Source organism: Neolamprologus multifasciatus, chromosome 4, assembly GCF_963576455.1.
Source record: "Neolamprologus multifasciatus chromosome 4, fNeoMul1.2, whole genome shotgun sequence".
Taxonomy (NCBI): Eukaryota; Metazoa; Chordata; class Actinopteri; order Cichliformes; family Cichlidae; genus Neolamprologus; species Neolamprologus multifasciatus.
Window position 1 is genome coordinate 28,534,833 of NC_140442.1, and position 18,029 is coordinate 28,552,861.

Below are 18,029 nucleotides of genomic sequence, written 5' to 3' on the forward strand. Positions count from 1 at the left end.
CTAGAGCTGTCAATGTTAACTCATTGACGCGGATTAATCCGTCATCAGGATTTACACGATTTAAATTTTAAACGCAATTAACCCATCTGGAATGCAGAATGACTCAAAATCACTGAAATGTCTCTGTCAAAGCATATCAGGCAGTTTGTTAGTTCTGCGCTCCAGATGGGTTAAATGCGCTAAAATTTTTAATTGCGTTAATCGCATTAATGTTTACAGCCCTAGTTTGGACTTTTAAATCTAGTTTGTTTGAAATTCTGAGGTCAGGATTTTGTTCCTAGTTTTGGTTTATAGTTGTTATCCCTCTGTTTATATATGTATTCTGTGTGTGCCCTGCACAGCCTGGTCCTGCTCCTTCTCTGCCACAGATCTCTGCACCTCCTAGTCCTGTTCCACCAGCACCAGGTTTCTGCACCGCCTTGTCCTGTTCTGTTCAAGGGTCCCCATTTCCACTGGTGTCGGCCTCCAGTCCTGTCGGAGTCTTCGTCTGAACTCCTCCGTCTGAACTCCTCCGTCTGAACTCCTCCGTCTAGACTGCCGGCCACACAGTCAGCCCCCTGAACTGCTAGTTGTTTGTTTTGGACTCTTATGCTACTGTTTTTCATCATGTTCCGAGTCGTTCACATTTGTAGCTCATTCATGTTAATAACCGGGTTTTGGTGAAGATAAAACTTGCGATGGCCTGCTTAGCTTCTAGCTTTACTTGTGACCTCCTCTTTCTCTCAGTAAGGGGATGATTAAACCTTCTCTCTTGTGCAGGTGCCAGATCTCTGTAGGATTGTAGTTATTATTGTCCAATTTGTAGTGAATGTTATGTGGAACTATAAGCTGCTCGGGTGTACTGTGTGCATGCAACTGCTAATGCACGCACAAAAATCTTCATAAATATAAAACAGCTGCCAAAGTTTATAGAGCACTCTGCTATGCTTGGGCCCCAACTATTCTGCAGAGTACACCCAGCTCCCTCCATAACAAGGAAAGGTAGAGGTTTGCAGAGTTAATGTATTTCTGCTTCGACTGCTGCCCCTTTTTCTTTGCCTAGAAAGGTGGTAGAAAATGAATGGATTTTGGAGGCAGATTTCTTTTCTCTTTTATTAATCAAATATTTAATTATATCACATTAGTTATAGTAATATCACTTTCTCACTTTACTATAATAAGAGCTCTCCTGTCACCAGTTGCATGAGGAATGTTAACACAGTGAGGCCATTGTAATGGGAGACGTTAAACAGATAGTGGGACTCCTTGTCCTTATCAGGGATGTAAATCCTTAGATGACGGCCAAGCAGAAAACAAGGTCATAATTCTCTCTGTGAGGGAGGAGGTATAGCCCCCCTATGAGCAGTGGCGTGTCTAGAATATTTTTGTTGGGGGGGGCCAGGTAGGGGCACAGATTTGCAGAAGGGTGGCAGATGTAATTGGCAGATAATGTTAAAAAAAAAAGATTCTACCAACTGCACCATAACCCTATAAACCTAATAAGCGAATGCGCTTTTAACTCTTATTAGAATGAGATTTTAACCACTACAGTGCGAAGTTTTTTAGATACTGTGTTGTTGAAGTACAAGAGATACAATCAGTGCTTTGTCAGTGTTTATTCAGCATTTAAGGACAGCAATATTTGCATAGTATTTTTACTAGCATATAGTGCACATATGTTTTGGGCAAAGACATTTTTGAATATTAAAATACGAATTTTTTAACATACAATTGGCAAATTAGCCAATGCCAATGCAAAACTTTATCTGTCTATTAAAAAAAGAAGATAATCTTCTCACAAACTGGTGTTTGATTTTGAAACAGGAAAAAAGAATCTCTCTGCTTCTGGTTGTATTTTAGCCTTCTTAAGGAAGAAATTCTCAATATTTTGAGATCTTTTTTATTCTTTTATCTCTACTGGTTGGCCCTGAAGTAATAAATCAAAAACTTATGTCACAAACAACAACTTTCCTGATGTATAACCTTGACTAGAAGTCAGGGGTGTCAAATTCTGGCCCTCATGGACCCCTATTCTGCACGTTTTAGATGTTACCTATACCTGTCATGGTGCTGGGTCGTTTTATGATTATTTTCCTCTGTTCTAGTTATTCTGATTTTGGTTTCCTGTGTCCTCCCCCCTTGTGTCCAGTTCGTGTTCTAGATTTCCTGTTTTATTCTGAAGGTCTCTGTCTGTTGTCATTGTGTTCAGCTTGTGTCCTCCAGTCATCATGTGTATTCGGATCAGCTGTTCTTCCCTCCTGTGTGTGATTACCCGATTACCTTGTGTTGTGTATATATAGTGGGTGTCGGTCTGTGTTCGTTGTTGGCTCGTCTGCGTTCTGTGGTGTTTCGTTCCTGTCTCTGCGTCTCTCTGCCCCGCACCCCTTTGGTATGCTCTCAGGTTTGTTTAGTTCTCCCAGTTTAGGTTTCTTCAGTTATTTGTCATGCCTCACTGCTTGCTTGCCACTATCCCACCTTGTAAATAAACGTCACACTCTTCATCAGTCAGTTGCCTGCATTTTGGGTCCTTTTCATTCCACTACACGACTGCTGCCCCAGCCATGACAGTACGAGCCGACCAAACATGGATCCCAGCAGCATCCGCACCTCCCGAGGAGCTTCAGGAGGAACTAATTGACTCTGTTTCGAGGTTGGTTAACCTGTGGCTCGAACGTGAGGGAGAGGAATTTCACCGCGCTGTAGAAGACAGGCTACAACAGTTACTTTCTGCTCACCCCTGGCTACTGGACTCTCTTCACCTGCTCGCACAGGACTTCATTCTGAAAGAACTGCACCTTCACCCTCCAGCCGCTACTGCTTCCCGACCTAGCCCGGCGGTGAATGTTTTGCACTGCCCACCGGGGAATCTGCGGCCCGGACCACCGGATGTGGAATTATCCGGCCGGTCGGAGCTATCTCCGAGAAGGAAGCGGCGTTCACGCTGCCGACACCCATCGCCACAGCCGGGCCCCAAGAGTTCTGAGTTGCCGGCTGTGGTGAGTGGAAAAGAAACTCTTTCTGTTTTGCCAGACCTTGTGACTGTTTATACCGGGGCTGTGTTTTTTGAGTCAGCTGCCCAGCCAGTAGCTCAGTCAGCTGCCCAGCCAGTAGCTCAGTTAGCTGCCCAGCCGTCACCTCCACCCCATTCAGCCTCACTACCCATAGCTCAGTTACAGTCACAGCCAGACTTACTACAAACTATGTTACAGTCCATAGCCCAGTCAATAGCTCAGTTAGTAGAGGAATCATCAGCCTTATTGTCAGCTCAGTCTCTAACTTCACCACCATTATTTTCCCAACCTTTACTTCAGTCGCCCTCAGCTCGGCCACCTATTCAGCCATCATCTTCACCTACTCCTCCTGTACAACAAGCTAAGTCAATCCAACCCAAAAATAACTGTTTTTCATCTGTTCGTCCTAAGCAGAGAGACAAACCGCACAATATTGTAACCAGTCCTCAAAAGCTGGCCATTTCAGAGACTGTGATGCACTCCAGGGCCTCCCCAAAGGCTGAGTTTCAGCCCTCAGCCCACTCTGGACCCCTGGAGGCTAAGAACCCAGCTGAGGACTGCACCCGGCTGTCGCTGCCTGAGCAGGGTCAATGCTCCGCGCAGCTGCAGTCAGCCATGTGTGTGCCAGGGACCCCTGTGCCTGCTGGTTCTGTGACTATTTCTGCTGGGGGTTCTGGAAAGCCCGGCCAGCCCATCCTCGTCTCTGCTGGAGGGTCCGAGGGACCGCTCCGGCCTCCTGTCTCTGCTGGAGGGTCCGAGGGACTGCTCCAGCCTCCTGCCTTGTCAGCTGGGGGTCTTAGAGGACCCAGCCTGCACATCCTCATGCTTGCTGACGGTCCTGGGGGACCGTTCAGCCACCACCTGCTTCACCACCTGCGGCTCCGACGCCGCCGCCTGCAGCCGCAGCTTCACCCACGCCGTTGCCTGGTCCAGCTCCGGCTTCGTCCTCGCCTGGTCCTGCCTCAGAGTCGGCTTCGTCCTCGCCTGGTCCTGCCTCCGAGTCAGCTTCGTCCTCGCCTGGTCCTGCCTCCGAGTCAGCTTCGTCCTCGCCTGGTCCTGCCTCCGAGTCAGCTTCGTCCTCGCCTGGTCCTGCCTCCGCTTCCGCTTCGTCCTCGCCTGGTCCAGCCTCCGCTTCCGCTTCAGCCTCTGCCTTGCCTGGTGCTGCAGGGGCCACGCAGCCTTTGGGTCCCAAACTGCCGCCTCGACATCGACGGTCATCTGCCAGGCCACTTGTTGGGCGTCATCACCACTATGGATGACCTCCCGAATGCCGCCGCTACCTTCCGTGCGGCCGGCCTCCGATCTTGTGTCACCGCCGACGTTGCCGTCTGCACGGTCGGCCGCCTGAACTGTTTACCCGTTGCCGCCGTTGCCATCCGCACGGTCGGCCCCCGAGATGAACTGTTCTAGACTCCTGAGTTGTCAGCCTCCGGGCCGGCCTCCTGAACTATGTTTTGGGACCCTGTTCAGGGACTCCAGTGTGTGTGTGTTGTGTTTTGGACAGTTCATTTGGATCACTGGAGCTTGTTTTTTGTTTGGTTTTGGTAAGTGCTGCCTTATGGTAAACGTTGGTAATATTGATGTATAAAGAACAACACTGGCTGATGATGAAGTACAGTCAACTCTCCACATTGCAATGTGTTTATTAAACCCACTTAAACTCAAGCTCACTGGGTGTGTTGCAGGTTATTGTTAGATTCTCCACAACAGGATGCATGAAAAAATACCTACATTTTTAATATAGATATGTCAACATCAGCAAACAGACATAGGTGAATGCAAATCAAAGGATAGAAAAAATAATCCATCAGGACAGCAAGACCACATGAAAACTCATCTCAGGCTGTTACTAGTAGATACTAATATTCTGTTTTAAGCTTGGTGTCAAGCTTTTTTCACATTGTGGCAAAGCTGTCTTTGAAGGTTCTCAGTCATCCAGGTCATCGTAGTCTAAGGAGCTTGGAAAGAAAAGCGTCTGGACTTCTTTAAGTTGCTTGAAGATGTTTCACCTCTCATCCGAGAAGCTTCTTCAGTTCTAAGGGTCAAGTGGTGGAGGGTCCCAGATTTAAATCCAGTGGGAGTTTTCCCCCCAAAGAGGGACAAAATGATCCTCTACCTAATCACATGAGCCAAGGTGCGAAAATGGGTGTGGATCACAATCAGCCAGGGTTTCGGGTGAGCTCATTGTGAAACCTGGCCCCACCCTATCATGTGATTTCCTGAGGTCAGATGGCCCAGGGTGTGAGTGGGCATTAAGGGATCTCAAAACTGGATTATAGATGACAGACAGTTGGTGTCATAAGCCACCGCCTTTGTTCAAAGATGGTCGCTCACAGTGGACGTAAATGGCTTCTTTTACTCCTCTTTCAAACATCTGTCTTCTCTGTCCAAAATGTGAACATTAGCATCCTCGAAAGAGTGACCTTTGTCCTTTAGATGCAGATGGACTGCTGAGTCTTGTCCTGTGGAGGTGGCTCTTCTATGTTGTGCCATGCGCTTGTGAAGTGGCTGTTTGGTCTCTCCAATGCAAAGGTCTGGGCATTCCTCGCTGCATTGTACAGCATACACCACGTTGTTAAGTTTGTGTTTAGGAGTTTTGTCTTTCGGGGGAACCAGCTTTTGTCTGAGTATGCTATGGTTCCGATTGTGGCGAATCGGAACCATAGCTATTGTCAGTTCCTGCCCATATGGAAAAGAAATAGTATAAACTTATATGATTCACTCATGAAAGTGGCCACTTTCTCATTACTTTCATATATTGTTGTAGTAAGTATCCAAAACATACACATTTCATTTATATAATTTTTCAAGGGATCTTATATCTGTTTTCACTCTTGTATGCTTTTCATACAAGTTTCACACAAGACAGATACAAACTTTATAAGATTTATATATATCTTTTCCATATGGGTGCACACAACTAAATACAGAAACTAATCCCACATTAGTTTTATCTATCTATCTATCTAACTATCTATCTATCTATCTATCTATCTATCGATCGTTCGTCACGGATTCAAATATTGGGGATTGGGAACCAAAATAACAACACTGGTCCGGCCGGGTTGAGTCAAACGATGATTTAATGAATACACGCGTGGGAGATGGACACCATACAGCAGACAGCATCAGATCTCAAAATGGTGGAGCATTGATCAAACTCTTATAGCCTCTAGTGGCCCCCACCTAATCATAAAAGCCTAAACATTCACATTCTTTCTCTCACACGGCACCTAAGCTATGACCTTAGCTCCCTGTTTATCTGCTCCTGCTGAGATGGGGCAGTATGCTCTGTTCTCTTCTAATCAGACAAATAAGGCGATGACTTTCTGCAAACAGTATTTCTTCGCAGTATAATGCATCATAAAACAATATCATTCATTCACAATAAATCAGCAGTCTAATGTAATGCAAATCAGTTTAACAAATGTAATAGTTATCACCTTCTTCTAATTCAGGAGAATAATGCAAACTAAAACTACATAATAATTCACAATCTTTAATTAGGGGTCTAACATGGCATAAAATAATATTATAATCCAACACTATCTATCTATCTATCTATCTATCTATCTATCTATCTATCTATCTCAGTGGCTCCTGGGGAATAGTCAAAAAAAAAAGTATAATTATTTTGGTAATTAAATCAATTTTACTTCAGGACATACAAAACGGAAGTCAGTAGTACAAAACAAAAAAATAAACTGTCAAAAGCAAGGTGTGTGCAGGACAAAATACCTAAGAGGCTAATTATATTACAACTAATTATAGTTTACTGATGTTTTTGCAGAAATTTAAAAGTTAAGGTGCATACTCCGTGTATGAGTTCACTGCAAGCCAAGCTGATCTCTTAATCCTGTGTAGGACATAAAGTCTGATCTATTAATGGTGTCATCAACATTATATCATTTACTGAAACTGGGCCGAGTCACACTGATGTTTTCCTTCTGCAATGCTACATCCCCTTTAGCTCAGGCTAACAACTAGAGGCCACATCATGCAAAAAATCTTCTGCTCTCACTACTCAAGTAGGCTATCTTCTTTGTTGGAGTCCCAAACAAGAGTTTGTTTTACTTTTCACAGAAACGATTGTACTTTTATGTAAAATGTAAAATATGTAATCTGTTGTTGTTGACTGAAATAAAATAAATTCAATTCAATTCAATTCAAGAGCCAGTGTCCTGTTGATCAGTGTGTCATTTCAAGATGTTGTTGTGCCATTGGTTTGCCTATTGAAAATGAGCTTTGAATAGCTATATTTGTGTGACACAATGCCTATTTGGAACCACAAAGTAACAATAATGATCATGTCCCAAAAAGTATATTCTATTCATCTCGATGTGGCATTTTCAGTGTGGGAACATTTTTAGCACTTGGATAAGACTCCAGTTTTGATTTTATGTGTTTGCTAGCTTAAATTTACTTTTGACTTTGAAATGAACTTTTTTTTTTTAACTCTAAACTTTCAATTCAATTCAATTTTATTTATATAGCGCCAAATCACTACAAAAGTTGCCTCAAGGTGCTTCAGAAGAGAAAAACCCAACAATCAACCCCCTATGAGCAAGCACTTTGGCGACAATGGGAAGGAAAAACTCCCTTTTAAGTTACATTTTCTTATTCTTTTCTCAGTTATTATCTGATCATTAATTGATAGTGTTTTTTAAGCAAGACTGATGTATGGCGAGCCAGGTCTTAGCTGTCACAACAGGGTAAATGTGTGCCCTTTCAAAGCCGTTGAAGTCAGTGGATGCACTGAGAGAATAAGCCCCCATGTTATCAATAAGAAGCCAGTCCCCCACGTGCAACTCAGGAATCCAGCAGCTTTCGGTGACTTTGTCAGAGCTGTCGCAGGTTGGACCCCAGATAACAGAGTAGTATCTCGGTTCACTGTTGTCAACAGCCTGTAAAAAGGAAAGCAAATGAAATATAAAATCCTAATCGCACTCTCACAATCTAACCATGTGAATTCCATACAATACCAGGTTTAGTTGTAATGAGCTATAAGTAAAAAGTCTAGGTTCATCTTTTTTTCCAAGCAATGAGATTTAAATTTAACAATTCAAGATGTAGTAAGACCTTAGTCCCATTGAGTAACAAAAGAAAAATGCGTGATATCTGACTGATTCACAAGCTGTTGTTCGGTATAACCAAGTGAATTCATTTGCAGAGCTGATGATGCACCAAAAAATTCCCTGTGATTGTGTTGGATGTTGCAGTCAGTTGAGGATTACAATGATGATGCAAACTTGTCTGCAAAAACACACTCAACAGTGAGTAGTAGTGAAATGTTGTAAAGATGTAAATACAAACAGTTTGCCTTTCACAACTTGTTGGTTACAGTGATACGGTGCAATACTTACTTTGAATGCAAACAGTCTTCCATTTTTAGTTTGCATCACATTGTTCACAGTTTAACATCAACTGTATGGTTTGCAGAAAAATTTGTGTCTTCTGTATAAACGATGGGCCACTATGGCAACTGCTACTGACCTGTCCCTGGGACAGCAACCTCCCACAACCACTTCCCAACCCATCAGGGAATACTTTTTCCATTACAGTTGGTGGCTAAAAGTGGGACACTAAGCATCTCTAGGCCTAGGCATGACTAGAGCTTAAGTAATCAATTTCCCAGCAAACTCCAGTAGCTATTTGAAACCTGTTGAGGTACAGGTGATCGTGGTTGCCAGGCAGCCACCAACCAGTTTTTAAGGCCTTTGTGACTTAAGATTAAAAAGGAAGCTTATGGAGGTCTCATTCTGAGGTCTATTAGTAAGTTGTGCTGTTCATCAATATTGATCAACAGCACATCTTAAATGTCAGTAACATAAACATATATTAATTGCCTAACTGTAACCATGACTTCAATGTACATGATATGCTATAACCACAATCTTACCAACTTTACCACAAGAAACTGGATATAAACACACACTCAAAAGTATGGTGATTTTATATTATTTACCCTAAGAGGCCATGGTTCAACCTTGGTGTGGACAGGATCATTGGTAAGGCAGCTCAATGATCCGTGTAATCCATCATTAATGTAGTATATCATCATCTTCTCAGAGCTGTAGTCCTTCCGATCTGATAAACTTTTACCTTTATATTTGAAATTAAGTTCAATTTAAATACAAAGGCACATCATTATGGAGTATTTAGCTTGCTTTTAAACTGCATATCTGTACATTTACCACTGCGTTCATCTGTGTCTTCAACTCTTTTGGCAATGACATTTACTGCCAGTGTAAAGGCTGAGTCGACATAGAATCGGCCTGGTTCTGCGATCATCTCCAACCCATTGGCAGGTGGGAATAATTCATCCAGTGCTTTATTAATGACTTCTGAAAACTAAGAATGCAAAACACATTAGGTTAATGGATATTGCTGAGCTATTAATACTTCTGACATTTTCTTGACACTTTAAGATGTTCTGTAGAGATCAGTACCTCTGACCTCAAAGACAGTACCTCTGCCTTTGAGGTCTCTACCTGTGCTTCTATGAAGTACAAGAGATTGGTGATTCTAAATTGTGGTAGATAAACATTCAGAATGAAAAATACTAAGGATAGAGTTTGTGTGATATTCTAGACAACAACAAAAAACAAATGCATATACAAAATATGCCGTCTTTATGCTGCTGATGAATTACTTTTCCTTGGGAACTCACCTCTCTTCTCAAGACAGTAACACGTATAGGTAGTTCCAATCTATATCACACTACTCTATAAGCTGTAGTAATCAGTAGTTTTACATTAAAATGATTGATTTTAGGCCGAACCAACAAGGTCCCCTTCGCAAACAAGAGAAAAGATGAAGGAAAGCGATAATGTGAACAGCATCTGAACAGAATGATGTCTGTCACCAGGGCAGTCAGGGCTCTAACACATAACTAAATGTGCATATGCTTATTTATTCCAGATATTATCACAATTAAAAGGAACAACTCATTGTAAGTTAAAATTCTGCCAACCAATGTTATGTTTGAATGTCCTAAACACGTTCCCTCTGTCTTGTACAGTGTTTTTATTAATAATACCTCCTCAAATTTCACTTCAATGAAGTCTTCTGTCCCAGAAAAGCCTCCACCAATATCCAAGAGGCGCATCTGGAAGCCCGCTGAATTCTGCAAAGATATAATCTGTTTAAACTTGAGACTTTGCCACGTAGGGTTTAGCTGAGAAGGCTTCGTCTTTGTATATATTAATACCATTGTTTCAATAGTTTCCTGATTAGTTTGTGGGCTCAGTCACTCATTTCAGGTCATACTGAATACAACATTAAGTCCATTTTATAAACTTGGGTCATTTTAAATTACAGAAATGAGGAGTGTGTGCAGTGTCACAGTTACATTCTCGCCTTGCATCATCACATTGGTCTTTACTTTAGCATTAATATGAGCACTTGATCACAATAAGATAAAACTTTCAGTAATATTTCATAATTTAAATCAGATCCTTAAAGCAATACTGAATGAGTCATTAATAAAGATATTAAAAAATACCTTGAAAGTGGTCAATTTAACAACTCATCATCACAACCAATCCATATTAGTGGCAGTTATTCGAAATTAAATGTACAGTACAGTATTCTTATAAAGGTTTGTTTGTGCAACAATAACTTACTGCTATATCAAAAGCATATCGAGCATCTGTGATAGCCTGCTTGAAGGCCAAACTTCCAGTGCACCCACTGCCTACGTGGAAGCTGACCCCAATCACCTCCAAGTTCAGCCGTCTGGCACATTCCAGCAGTTTACTAACTGAGGACAGTCTGACTCCAAACTTTGCATTGAGTCTTAGGAGAGATTTGGAGTCGTCCACCGCAATTCGCATTACTAGCCTACAAAATGCGTCCAGACATTAATAGTCAATACTCTCAAAAGACATTGCATAAAATGCTGAAACATATTAGCAGTTGTTTACTTACTTGGCTTGAGGATGGATAAGAGAGATTTTTAAGAGTTCCTCCTCATTATCAAAAGTCATTAAGTTCACTCTGTGAGTGCGGGCATATCTGATGTGGGACCGTGGTTTGGTAGTATGGGCATAAATGATCTTATCAGGGGTAACTCCAAGAGACAGGGCCTGCTCGATCTCAGCCTGCGTCAGACAAAGATGTGTTTCACACGAACAAACTCACAATAACATAAACAGAATCCCCAAATCATCTTTGAAACACCGGTACCTTGCTGGCACAGTCAAAACCTGTGTCCAGAGCGATGAGCATCTTGATAACTGCTGGTGTGTTGTTGCACTTTACTGCATAGAAAGGTTTGACCCGAGGCAACCTAGTGATCCACCTGTTGTGCTTTTCTAATATATCATCAAGATTTAACACATGGAATGGCTCATCTTTGCCCTGAAAAAAGAAACATTTTATTTCAAAGATGTCGAAAATCTATGGTTTGTTAACACGATCAGAATGCGATATAAGCGGCGGAAATGGTAGATTAAGTGACATGATTCATTATTAAAGAATGTGATTAATGGTTTCAAATGCCTTTGTTTAATGAGTTTTTGACACAAAACAGATCAAAAGTTTAACATTTTAGACCCTTTTAGACTCGTTAATTAGTCCAATTTTTTACTTTAGTCAAAATTAGAAATTAATCACCAGGAACATCCCTAGCGATAACCCTTGTCTTGCATGTGTTAATTGTTTAGGCACAAACAACCTTGATGTTTGAAGGCTTTTAGTGACTTAAAATTATGCCCCTGAAGTATGGTAACAAAGTATTTGTACATCGTTAATTCTCATATCGTATCATAATCATCATTGCCTCGGTATGAGGAATAATAATTTCTGAAATATAAGGTTTAACAGAGGTCAGGGACATTGCTAAAACTATCAGAATGGGCTTAAGTTAGTGGTAAAAGAAGTGGAAAAACTTGATGCACAAATATTCTTGCATGATGCCTCTGATACTCACCTGTGAACCAAGCTCTTTCACCTTTGTGTCCATCACATCAGTTATGCTCCTTCCACTGTCCAGGATTTCAATGTCATCATTTTCAGGGGAAAAAACACGCACCATTGATTCATTTATGGTAGCTGCAGGTGTCAAGAGCAAAGGCACGTATAAACAAAAATTGTTACACAATGTGAGATGTCGGAAAGTATGAGAAAGAGAGAAGGGAAAAGGTGATGCATTTGAGAAATAAGTATAAACAGAGCTGTTCAGGAAGGTTCAGTTTTTTCCTCTAGTTTCCTGCGAATGGGAAAACAGTGACTTTGGAAGACGGAATTTTGTCATTCACAGTCAAAAAATTCAGGGAGAAGTGGATTAACCACTGTGCAAGTACTGTGGACTTGTAATTTGGGGTATTTTCTGTACTCATTTTTGCAGTGTTGGAGGACTTTGGAATAAATCATTGCTGCCCGATTCGGACTTCATCAGGTGCAGCCGGGAGAGGACTGCACGACTGGCCAACGTGTACTTTATTTTCCCTCTGTCATTCATCTCAGGACCGGTATCAGAAGTCAGTATTAACATACAGTTAAAAACATAAAACTCATGTCATTATTTTTTTATTTGATTGCGTCTTTACTGGTCATAACATAGTCATATGTACTGTCTAGTCTTCTGCTGTGTTTAGTCAGCCTTGTCTTCATGTTTGTTTATCTCTTGTCTCCGTGTTTGGTGCCCCCTTTCTATCCCCTCTTGCAGACCAATATTTGGGAATTTTGTCCCTGGGCTGATGTACTTGGAGAAAATTCTCCTGAGTTTCTCCAATAAACCTGCTACATAATGGATGACAGTATTTTCTGTTCTCCGACCTCCTTTCCTACCTTTAGGTGAAACATCTTAAAGAAACTCCAGTCACCTTCATTCCAAGCTCTTTAGACTACCATGATCTGGATGACAGAGAATCTACACAGACAAACAGCAATGTTCATGTTCACACATCAGGTCATAAAGTTTTTGGCTTACCTTCCTTTGTAGTGTCCATGTTCTCCAGTGTGAAGATCTTGCAGAGAACTTCCAGAAGTTCAAAGTAAAACAACAGAGAATGGCTTGATCGGCTGGTTTTGTTAGTGGCATTTCCCCACCTTCCCCACTTTGTTACGTAAAGTTGACTTTTCATTAACTTTCATACAAATAATGTTGAACTTTAACTCATTTTAACTTGGATTCTTTTATTAACTTGTAGGTCCCTTATTGCCTATAAATTGAGGTTTAGGTTAGTGGAGACCCTTACACTAACCTAAGCATAAGCTTTTACTCTCTAAAAAAAGTAATAATTTGCATTACTAGAGACTTTTTGCCTGTGTAACTGCATGAATACATTTATATGTATGACCTCATGAACACATCTATTTAATTATTACCCAGAGTAATGGTGGCAGAACACTAAGATCAGCAGTAGTAGTACAGCATGGAGAAAAGAATCAATTAGAAATAAGTCACATAATAATTTCTGTTGTGAGAGTTAGATTTTAATTTGTAAGCAAGTTTTGATCAGCTGACTGCCACGATCAGGGAAACACACACCAATTATTCTTAATAAATTGGCGTGCCCATGTAGCGTGCTGGCTAGAAAGAAAGAACAATACAGTATCCACATCTGAACCAAAGAGTAAAACAGTGAAATGTGGATTATTAAATATTAGGTCTCTCTCCTCCAAGTCTCTTTTAGTACATGACTTAATAATTGATCAACAAATCGATTTACTCTGCCTTACAGAAACCTGGTTGCAGCAGGATGATTATGTTAGTTTAAATACCCTAACTACCAGAAATCTCAAAGCACAGGCCGAGGGGGAGGTGTGGCAGCAATTTTTCACACCAGTCTATTAATTAATGAAAGACCAAGACAGACGTTTAATTCATTTGAAAGCCTGATGCTTAGCCTCGTCCACCCCAGCTGTGAAACTCAGAAACCAGTCTTACTTGTTATCATCTATCGTCCACCTGGGCCTTACACAGAGTTTCTGTCTGATTTCTCAGACTTTATATCTAATTTAGTTCTGAGCTCAGATAAAATAATTATTGTGGGTGATTTTAACATCCATGTAGATGCTAAAAATGACAACCTCAACATGGCATTTAATCTGTTATTAGACTCAATTGGTTTCTCTCAAAATCTAAAAGAACCCACCCACCACTTTAACCACACTCTAGATCTTGTTTTAACATATGGCATAGAAACTGAACATTTAACAGTGTTTCCTGAAAACCCTCTCCTGTCTGATCATTTCCTGATAACATTTACATTTACAATAATTGATTACACAGCAGTGGAGAGTAGACTTTATCAAAGTAGATGTCTTTCTGAAAGCGCTGTAACTAAGTTTAAGAATATAATCCACCCACTGTTATCATCGTCAATGCCCTGTACCAACACAGAGCAGAGCAGCTATCTGAACGCTACCCCAACAGAGGTCGATTATCTTGTTAATAATTTCACCTCCTCACTACGTATGACTCTGGAGACTGTAGCTCAAGTGAAAACTAAGGTCTCTAATCAGAAGTACCTGACTCCGTGGTATAATTCTTATACACGTACCCTAAAGCAGATGACTCGTAATCTGGAGAGGAAATGGCGTGTCACAAATTTAGAGGATCATCATTTAGCCTGGAGAAATAGTTTGTTGCTTTATAAGAAAGCCCTCCGCAAAGCCAGAACATCTTACTATTCGTCAATGATTGAAGAAAATAAGAACAACCCCAGGTTTCTCTTCAGCACTGTAGCCAGGCTGACAAACAGTCAGAGCTCTTTTGAGCCAACCATCCCTTTAACGTTAACTAGTAATGACTTCATGAACTTCTTCACAAATAAAATTTTTATCATTAGAGAAAAAATTACCAATAATCATCCCACAGATGTAATATTATCTACAGCTACTCTTAGTACCATTGATGTTAAGTTAGACTCTTTTTCTCCAATTGATCTTTCTGAGTTAACTTCAATAATTACTTCCTCCAAACCATCAACGTGTCTTTTAGACCCCATTCCTACAAAACTGCTCAAAGAAGTCCTGCCATTGATTAATTCTTCGATCTTAAATATGATCAACCTATCTCTAATAATCGGCTATGTACCACAGGCCTTCAAGCTGGCTGTAGTTAAACCTTTACTCAAAAAGCCATCTCTAGACCCAGCAGTCTTAGCTAATTATAGGCCAATCTCCAACCTTCCTTTCATATCAAAAATCCTTGAAAGAGTAGTTGTCAAACAGCTAACAGATCATCTGCAGAGGAATGGTTTATTTGAAGAGTTTCAGTCAGGTTTCAGAGTTCATCGCAGCACAGAAACAGCTTTAGTGAAGGTTACAAATGATCTTCTTATGGCCTCTGACAGTGGAATCATCTCTGTGCTTGTCCTGCTAGACCTTAGTGGAGCATTCGATACTGTTGACCATAATATCCTATTAGAGCGATTAGAACATGCTGTAGGTATTACAGGTACTGCACTGCAGTGGTTTGTATCATATCTATCTAATAGACTCCAATTTGTGCATGTAAATGGAGAGTCCTCTTCACACACTGAGGTTAATTATGGAGTTCCACACGGTTCAGTGCTAGGACCAATTCTGTTTACATTATACATGCTTCCCTTAGGCAGTATCATTAGAAGACATAGCATACATTTTCAATGCTATGCAGATGACACCCAGCTCTATCTGTCCATGAAGCCAGATAACACACACCAATTAGTTAAACTGCAGGAATGTCTTAAAGACATAAAGACCTGGATGGCCGCTAACTTTCTGCTTCTTAACTCAGATAAAACTGAGGTTATTGTACTCAGCGCTGAAAAGCTTGGAAATATGGTATCTAACCAGATTCTTACTCTGGATGGCATTACCTTGGCCTCCAGTAACACTGTGAGGAACCTTGGAGTCATTTTTGACCAGGACATGTCCTTCAACGCACATATTAAACAAATATGTAAGACTGCGTTCTTCCATTTGCGCAACATCTCTAAAATTAGAAATATCCTGTCTCAGAGTGACGCTGAAAAACTAGTTCATGCATTAATTACTTCCAGGCTGGACGACTGTAATTCATTATTATCAGGATGTCCAAAAACTCCCTGAAAAGCCTTCAGCTAATCGAAAATGCTGCAGCAAGAGTACTGACAGGGACTAGAAAGAGAGAGCATATTTCTCCTGTTTTGGCTTCCCTTCATTGGCTTCCTGTTAAATCCAGAATTGAATTCAAAATCCTGCTCCTCACATACAAGGTCTTAAATAATCAGGCCCCATCTTATCTTAATGACCTTGTAGTACCATATCACCCTATTAGAGCACTTCGCTCTCGCTCTGCAGGCCTACTTGTTGTTCCTAGAGTATTTAAAAGTAGAATGGGAGGGAGAGCCTTCACTTTTCAGGCCCCTCTTCTGTGGAACCAGCTTCCAGTTTGGATTCAGGAGACAGACACTATCTCTACTTTTAAGATTAGGCTTAAAACTTTCCTTTTTGCTAAAGCATATAGTTAGGGCTGGACCAGGTGACCCTGAATCCTCCCTTAGTTATGCTGCAATAGACGTAGGCTGCCGGGGGATTCCCATGATGCATGAGTTTTTCCTTTCCAGTCAACTTTCTCACTCACTATGTATTAACAGACCTCTCTGCATTGAATCATATCTGTTAATAACCTCTGTCTCTCTTCCACAGCATGTCTTTTATCCTGTCTTTCTTCTCTCACCCCAACCGGTCGCAGCAGATGGCCGCCCCTCCCTGAGCCTGGTTCTGCCGGAGGTTTCTTCCTGTTAAAAGGGAGTTTTTCCTTCCCACTGTCGCCAAAGTGCTTGCTCATAGGGGGTCATATGATTGTTGGGTTTTTCTCTGTATCTATGAAGCAGCTTGAGGCGACTTTTGTTGTGATTTGGCGCTATATAAATAAAATTGAATTGAATTGAATTGAATAGACCAAAATGCGGCAAAGGCTAGTGATGGGATGGAAGAGGCATGTACTTACTTTAGTAACACCTGGTGCGCTGACCGCGGCTTCGGAACCGGTGTTACGGCTGGTCCGCAGGCTGAACCAGGATGGCAGCATGAACAAATCTGGATGAGTAAAATACTCATGGCCCCTGAGGCGAGCGGTGGCTGACGGAAGCAAAGTTTTCGATGCTCCTGACATGAAGGAACCAATGTTTGAGTGCAGAACAGGTGATTCATCTCCCTTTTAAACCCAATGTCTGTGGTCACTTGACCACTACCTGACACTGACCTGTGCTTCTCTAAGATTTAATGATCTTTCTGGATTTAGTTAACAGAATTCAACAAAATATAAGCAGATTTTTCACGAACTACACGGCCGAGTTCCAACTCCTAGACGCCATCAAGCTTATAGCTAATTTGGTTGACTGAACATTAAGAGCATCAGCCCTTTGAATTGAATTTGATGTCTCCACACTTGTAACTTCACACTGACCATGAACACAAGAGCCTACTGTCCATCAGTTCAGCATTGCTGTGCATTACTGTAAACTTAGCCACTATACCAATTCAGCCTGTAAGCATACTAAACTCCCCAGTTTTCATGCAACCTGTAATTAACACTTAATTATGTTACTTCAAATTTGTTTTTCAGACACTTCATAAAATCACAATCTAGAAACAAATAATTTTTGGGGATATTATGAGTAAGCTGTAAATTGTCCATTGATGAGCAGTGTTTACCTTTGAAAATAATTTGTCATTGGCTTCTCCTATTCTTCTTACATCTTTCTCCATCACGGAGTGTCACACTTTAACTTATATTTTCTCGCTCTGTGAAATGTGACTTTATAGTACCATATTATCCCAACAGAGTACTTATTGGTGACACTCTGGTGTCAGTGGCAGAGAAAAGGACACTAAAGAAACTGCTGGACATTATGGACAATGCTGGGCATCCTCTGCACACGGCCATAAACAACCAGAAGAGTCTGTTCAGTGACAGGTTGCTTCTCCCAAAGACAAGAACCAACAGACTTAAAAACTCCTTTGTCCCACACGCCATCAGACTGTTTAACTCCTCTCTGGAGGGGAGAGGGAGGGGAAACAGGTGGACAAAGGAGGGGGGAACAATTAAGCTGTAGTGCC

At 41.3% G+C, this 18,029-nt stretch overlaps 1 protein-coding gene across 4 annotated transcripts; it reads right to left on the minus strand.

Moving 5' to 3' along the window:
- Nucleotides 1-6,055: 6,055 nt before the first annotated feature.
- Nucleotides 6,056-14,428, minus strand: LOC146520746 (ornithine decarboxylase-like). Of its 4 annotated transcripts, none has more exons than XM_085157767.1 (9): nt 12,925-14,428; nt 11,923-12,044; nt 11,178-11,351; nt 10,920-11,092; nt 10,616-10,832; nt 10,030-10,116; nt 9,185-9,341; nt 8,956-9,077; nt 6,056-7,894 (listed from the first exon to the last, which is right to left on the minus strand). In XM_085157767.1, the coding sequence occupies exons 1-9, from the start codon at nt 13,076-13,078 to the stop codon at nt 7,637-7,639; spliced, it is 1,464 nt and encodes a 487-aa protein (XP_085013893.1). In that variant the 5' UTR covers nt 13,079-14,428; the 3' UTR covers nt 6,056-7,636. The 4 variants fall into 4 exon arrangements, with proteins under 4 accessions (XP_085013893.1, XP_085013891.1, XP_085013892.1 ...); XM_085157765.1 differs by having other exon boundaries at nt 8,956-9,092; XM_085157766.1 differs by having other exon boundaries at nt 9,179-9,341.
- Nucleotides 14,429-18,029: the final 3,601 nt, after the last annotated feature.

What these genes read in the sequence shown, in the direction of transcription:
- LOC146520746 (XM_085157764.1), bottom strand. Translation starts at nt 13,078, where the DNA reads ATGAAAAGTCAACTTTACGTAACAAAGTGGGGAAGGTGGGGAAATGCC. An exon ending in CATGGACACTACAAAGGAAG is followed by an intron (nt 12,045 to 12,924) that starts GTAAGCCAAAAA and finishes TGACACCTGCAG; the next exon opens with CTACCATAAATGAATCAATG. An exon ending in TTGAAGTGAAATTTGAGGAG is followed by an intron (nt 9,342 to 10,029) that starts GTATTATTAATA and finishes TTGCATTCTTAG; the next exon opens with TTTTCAGAAGTCATTAATAA.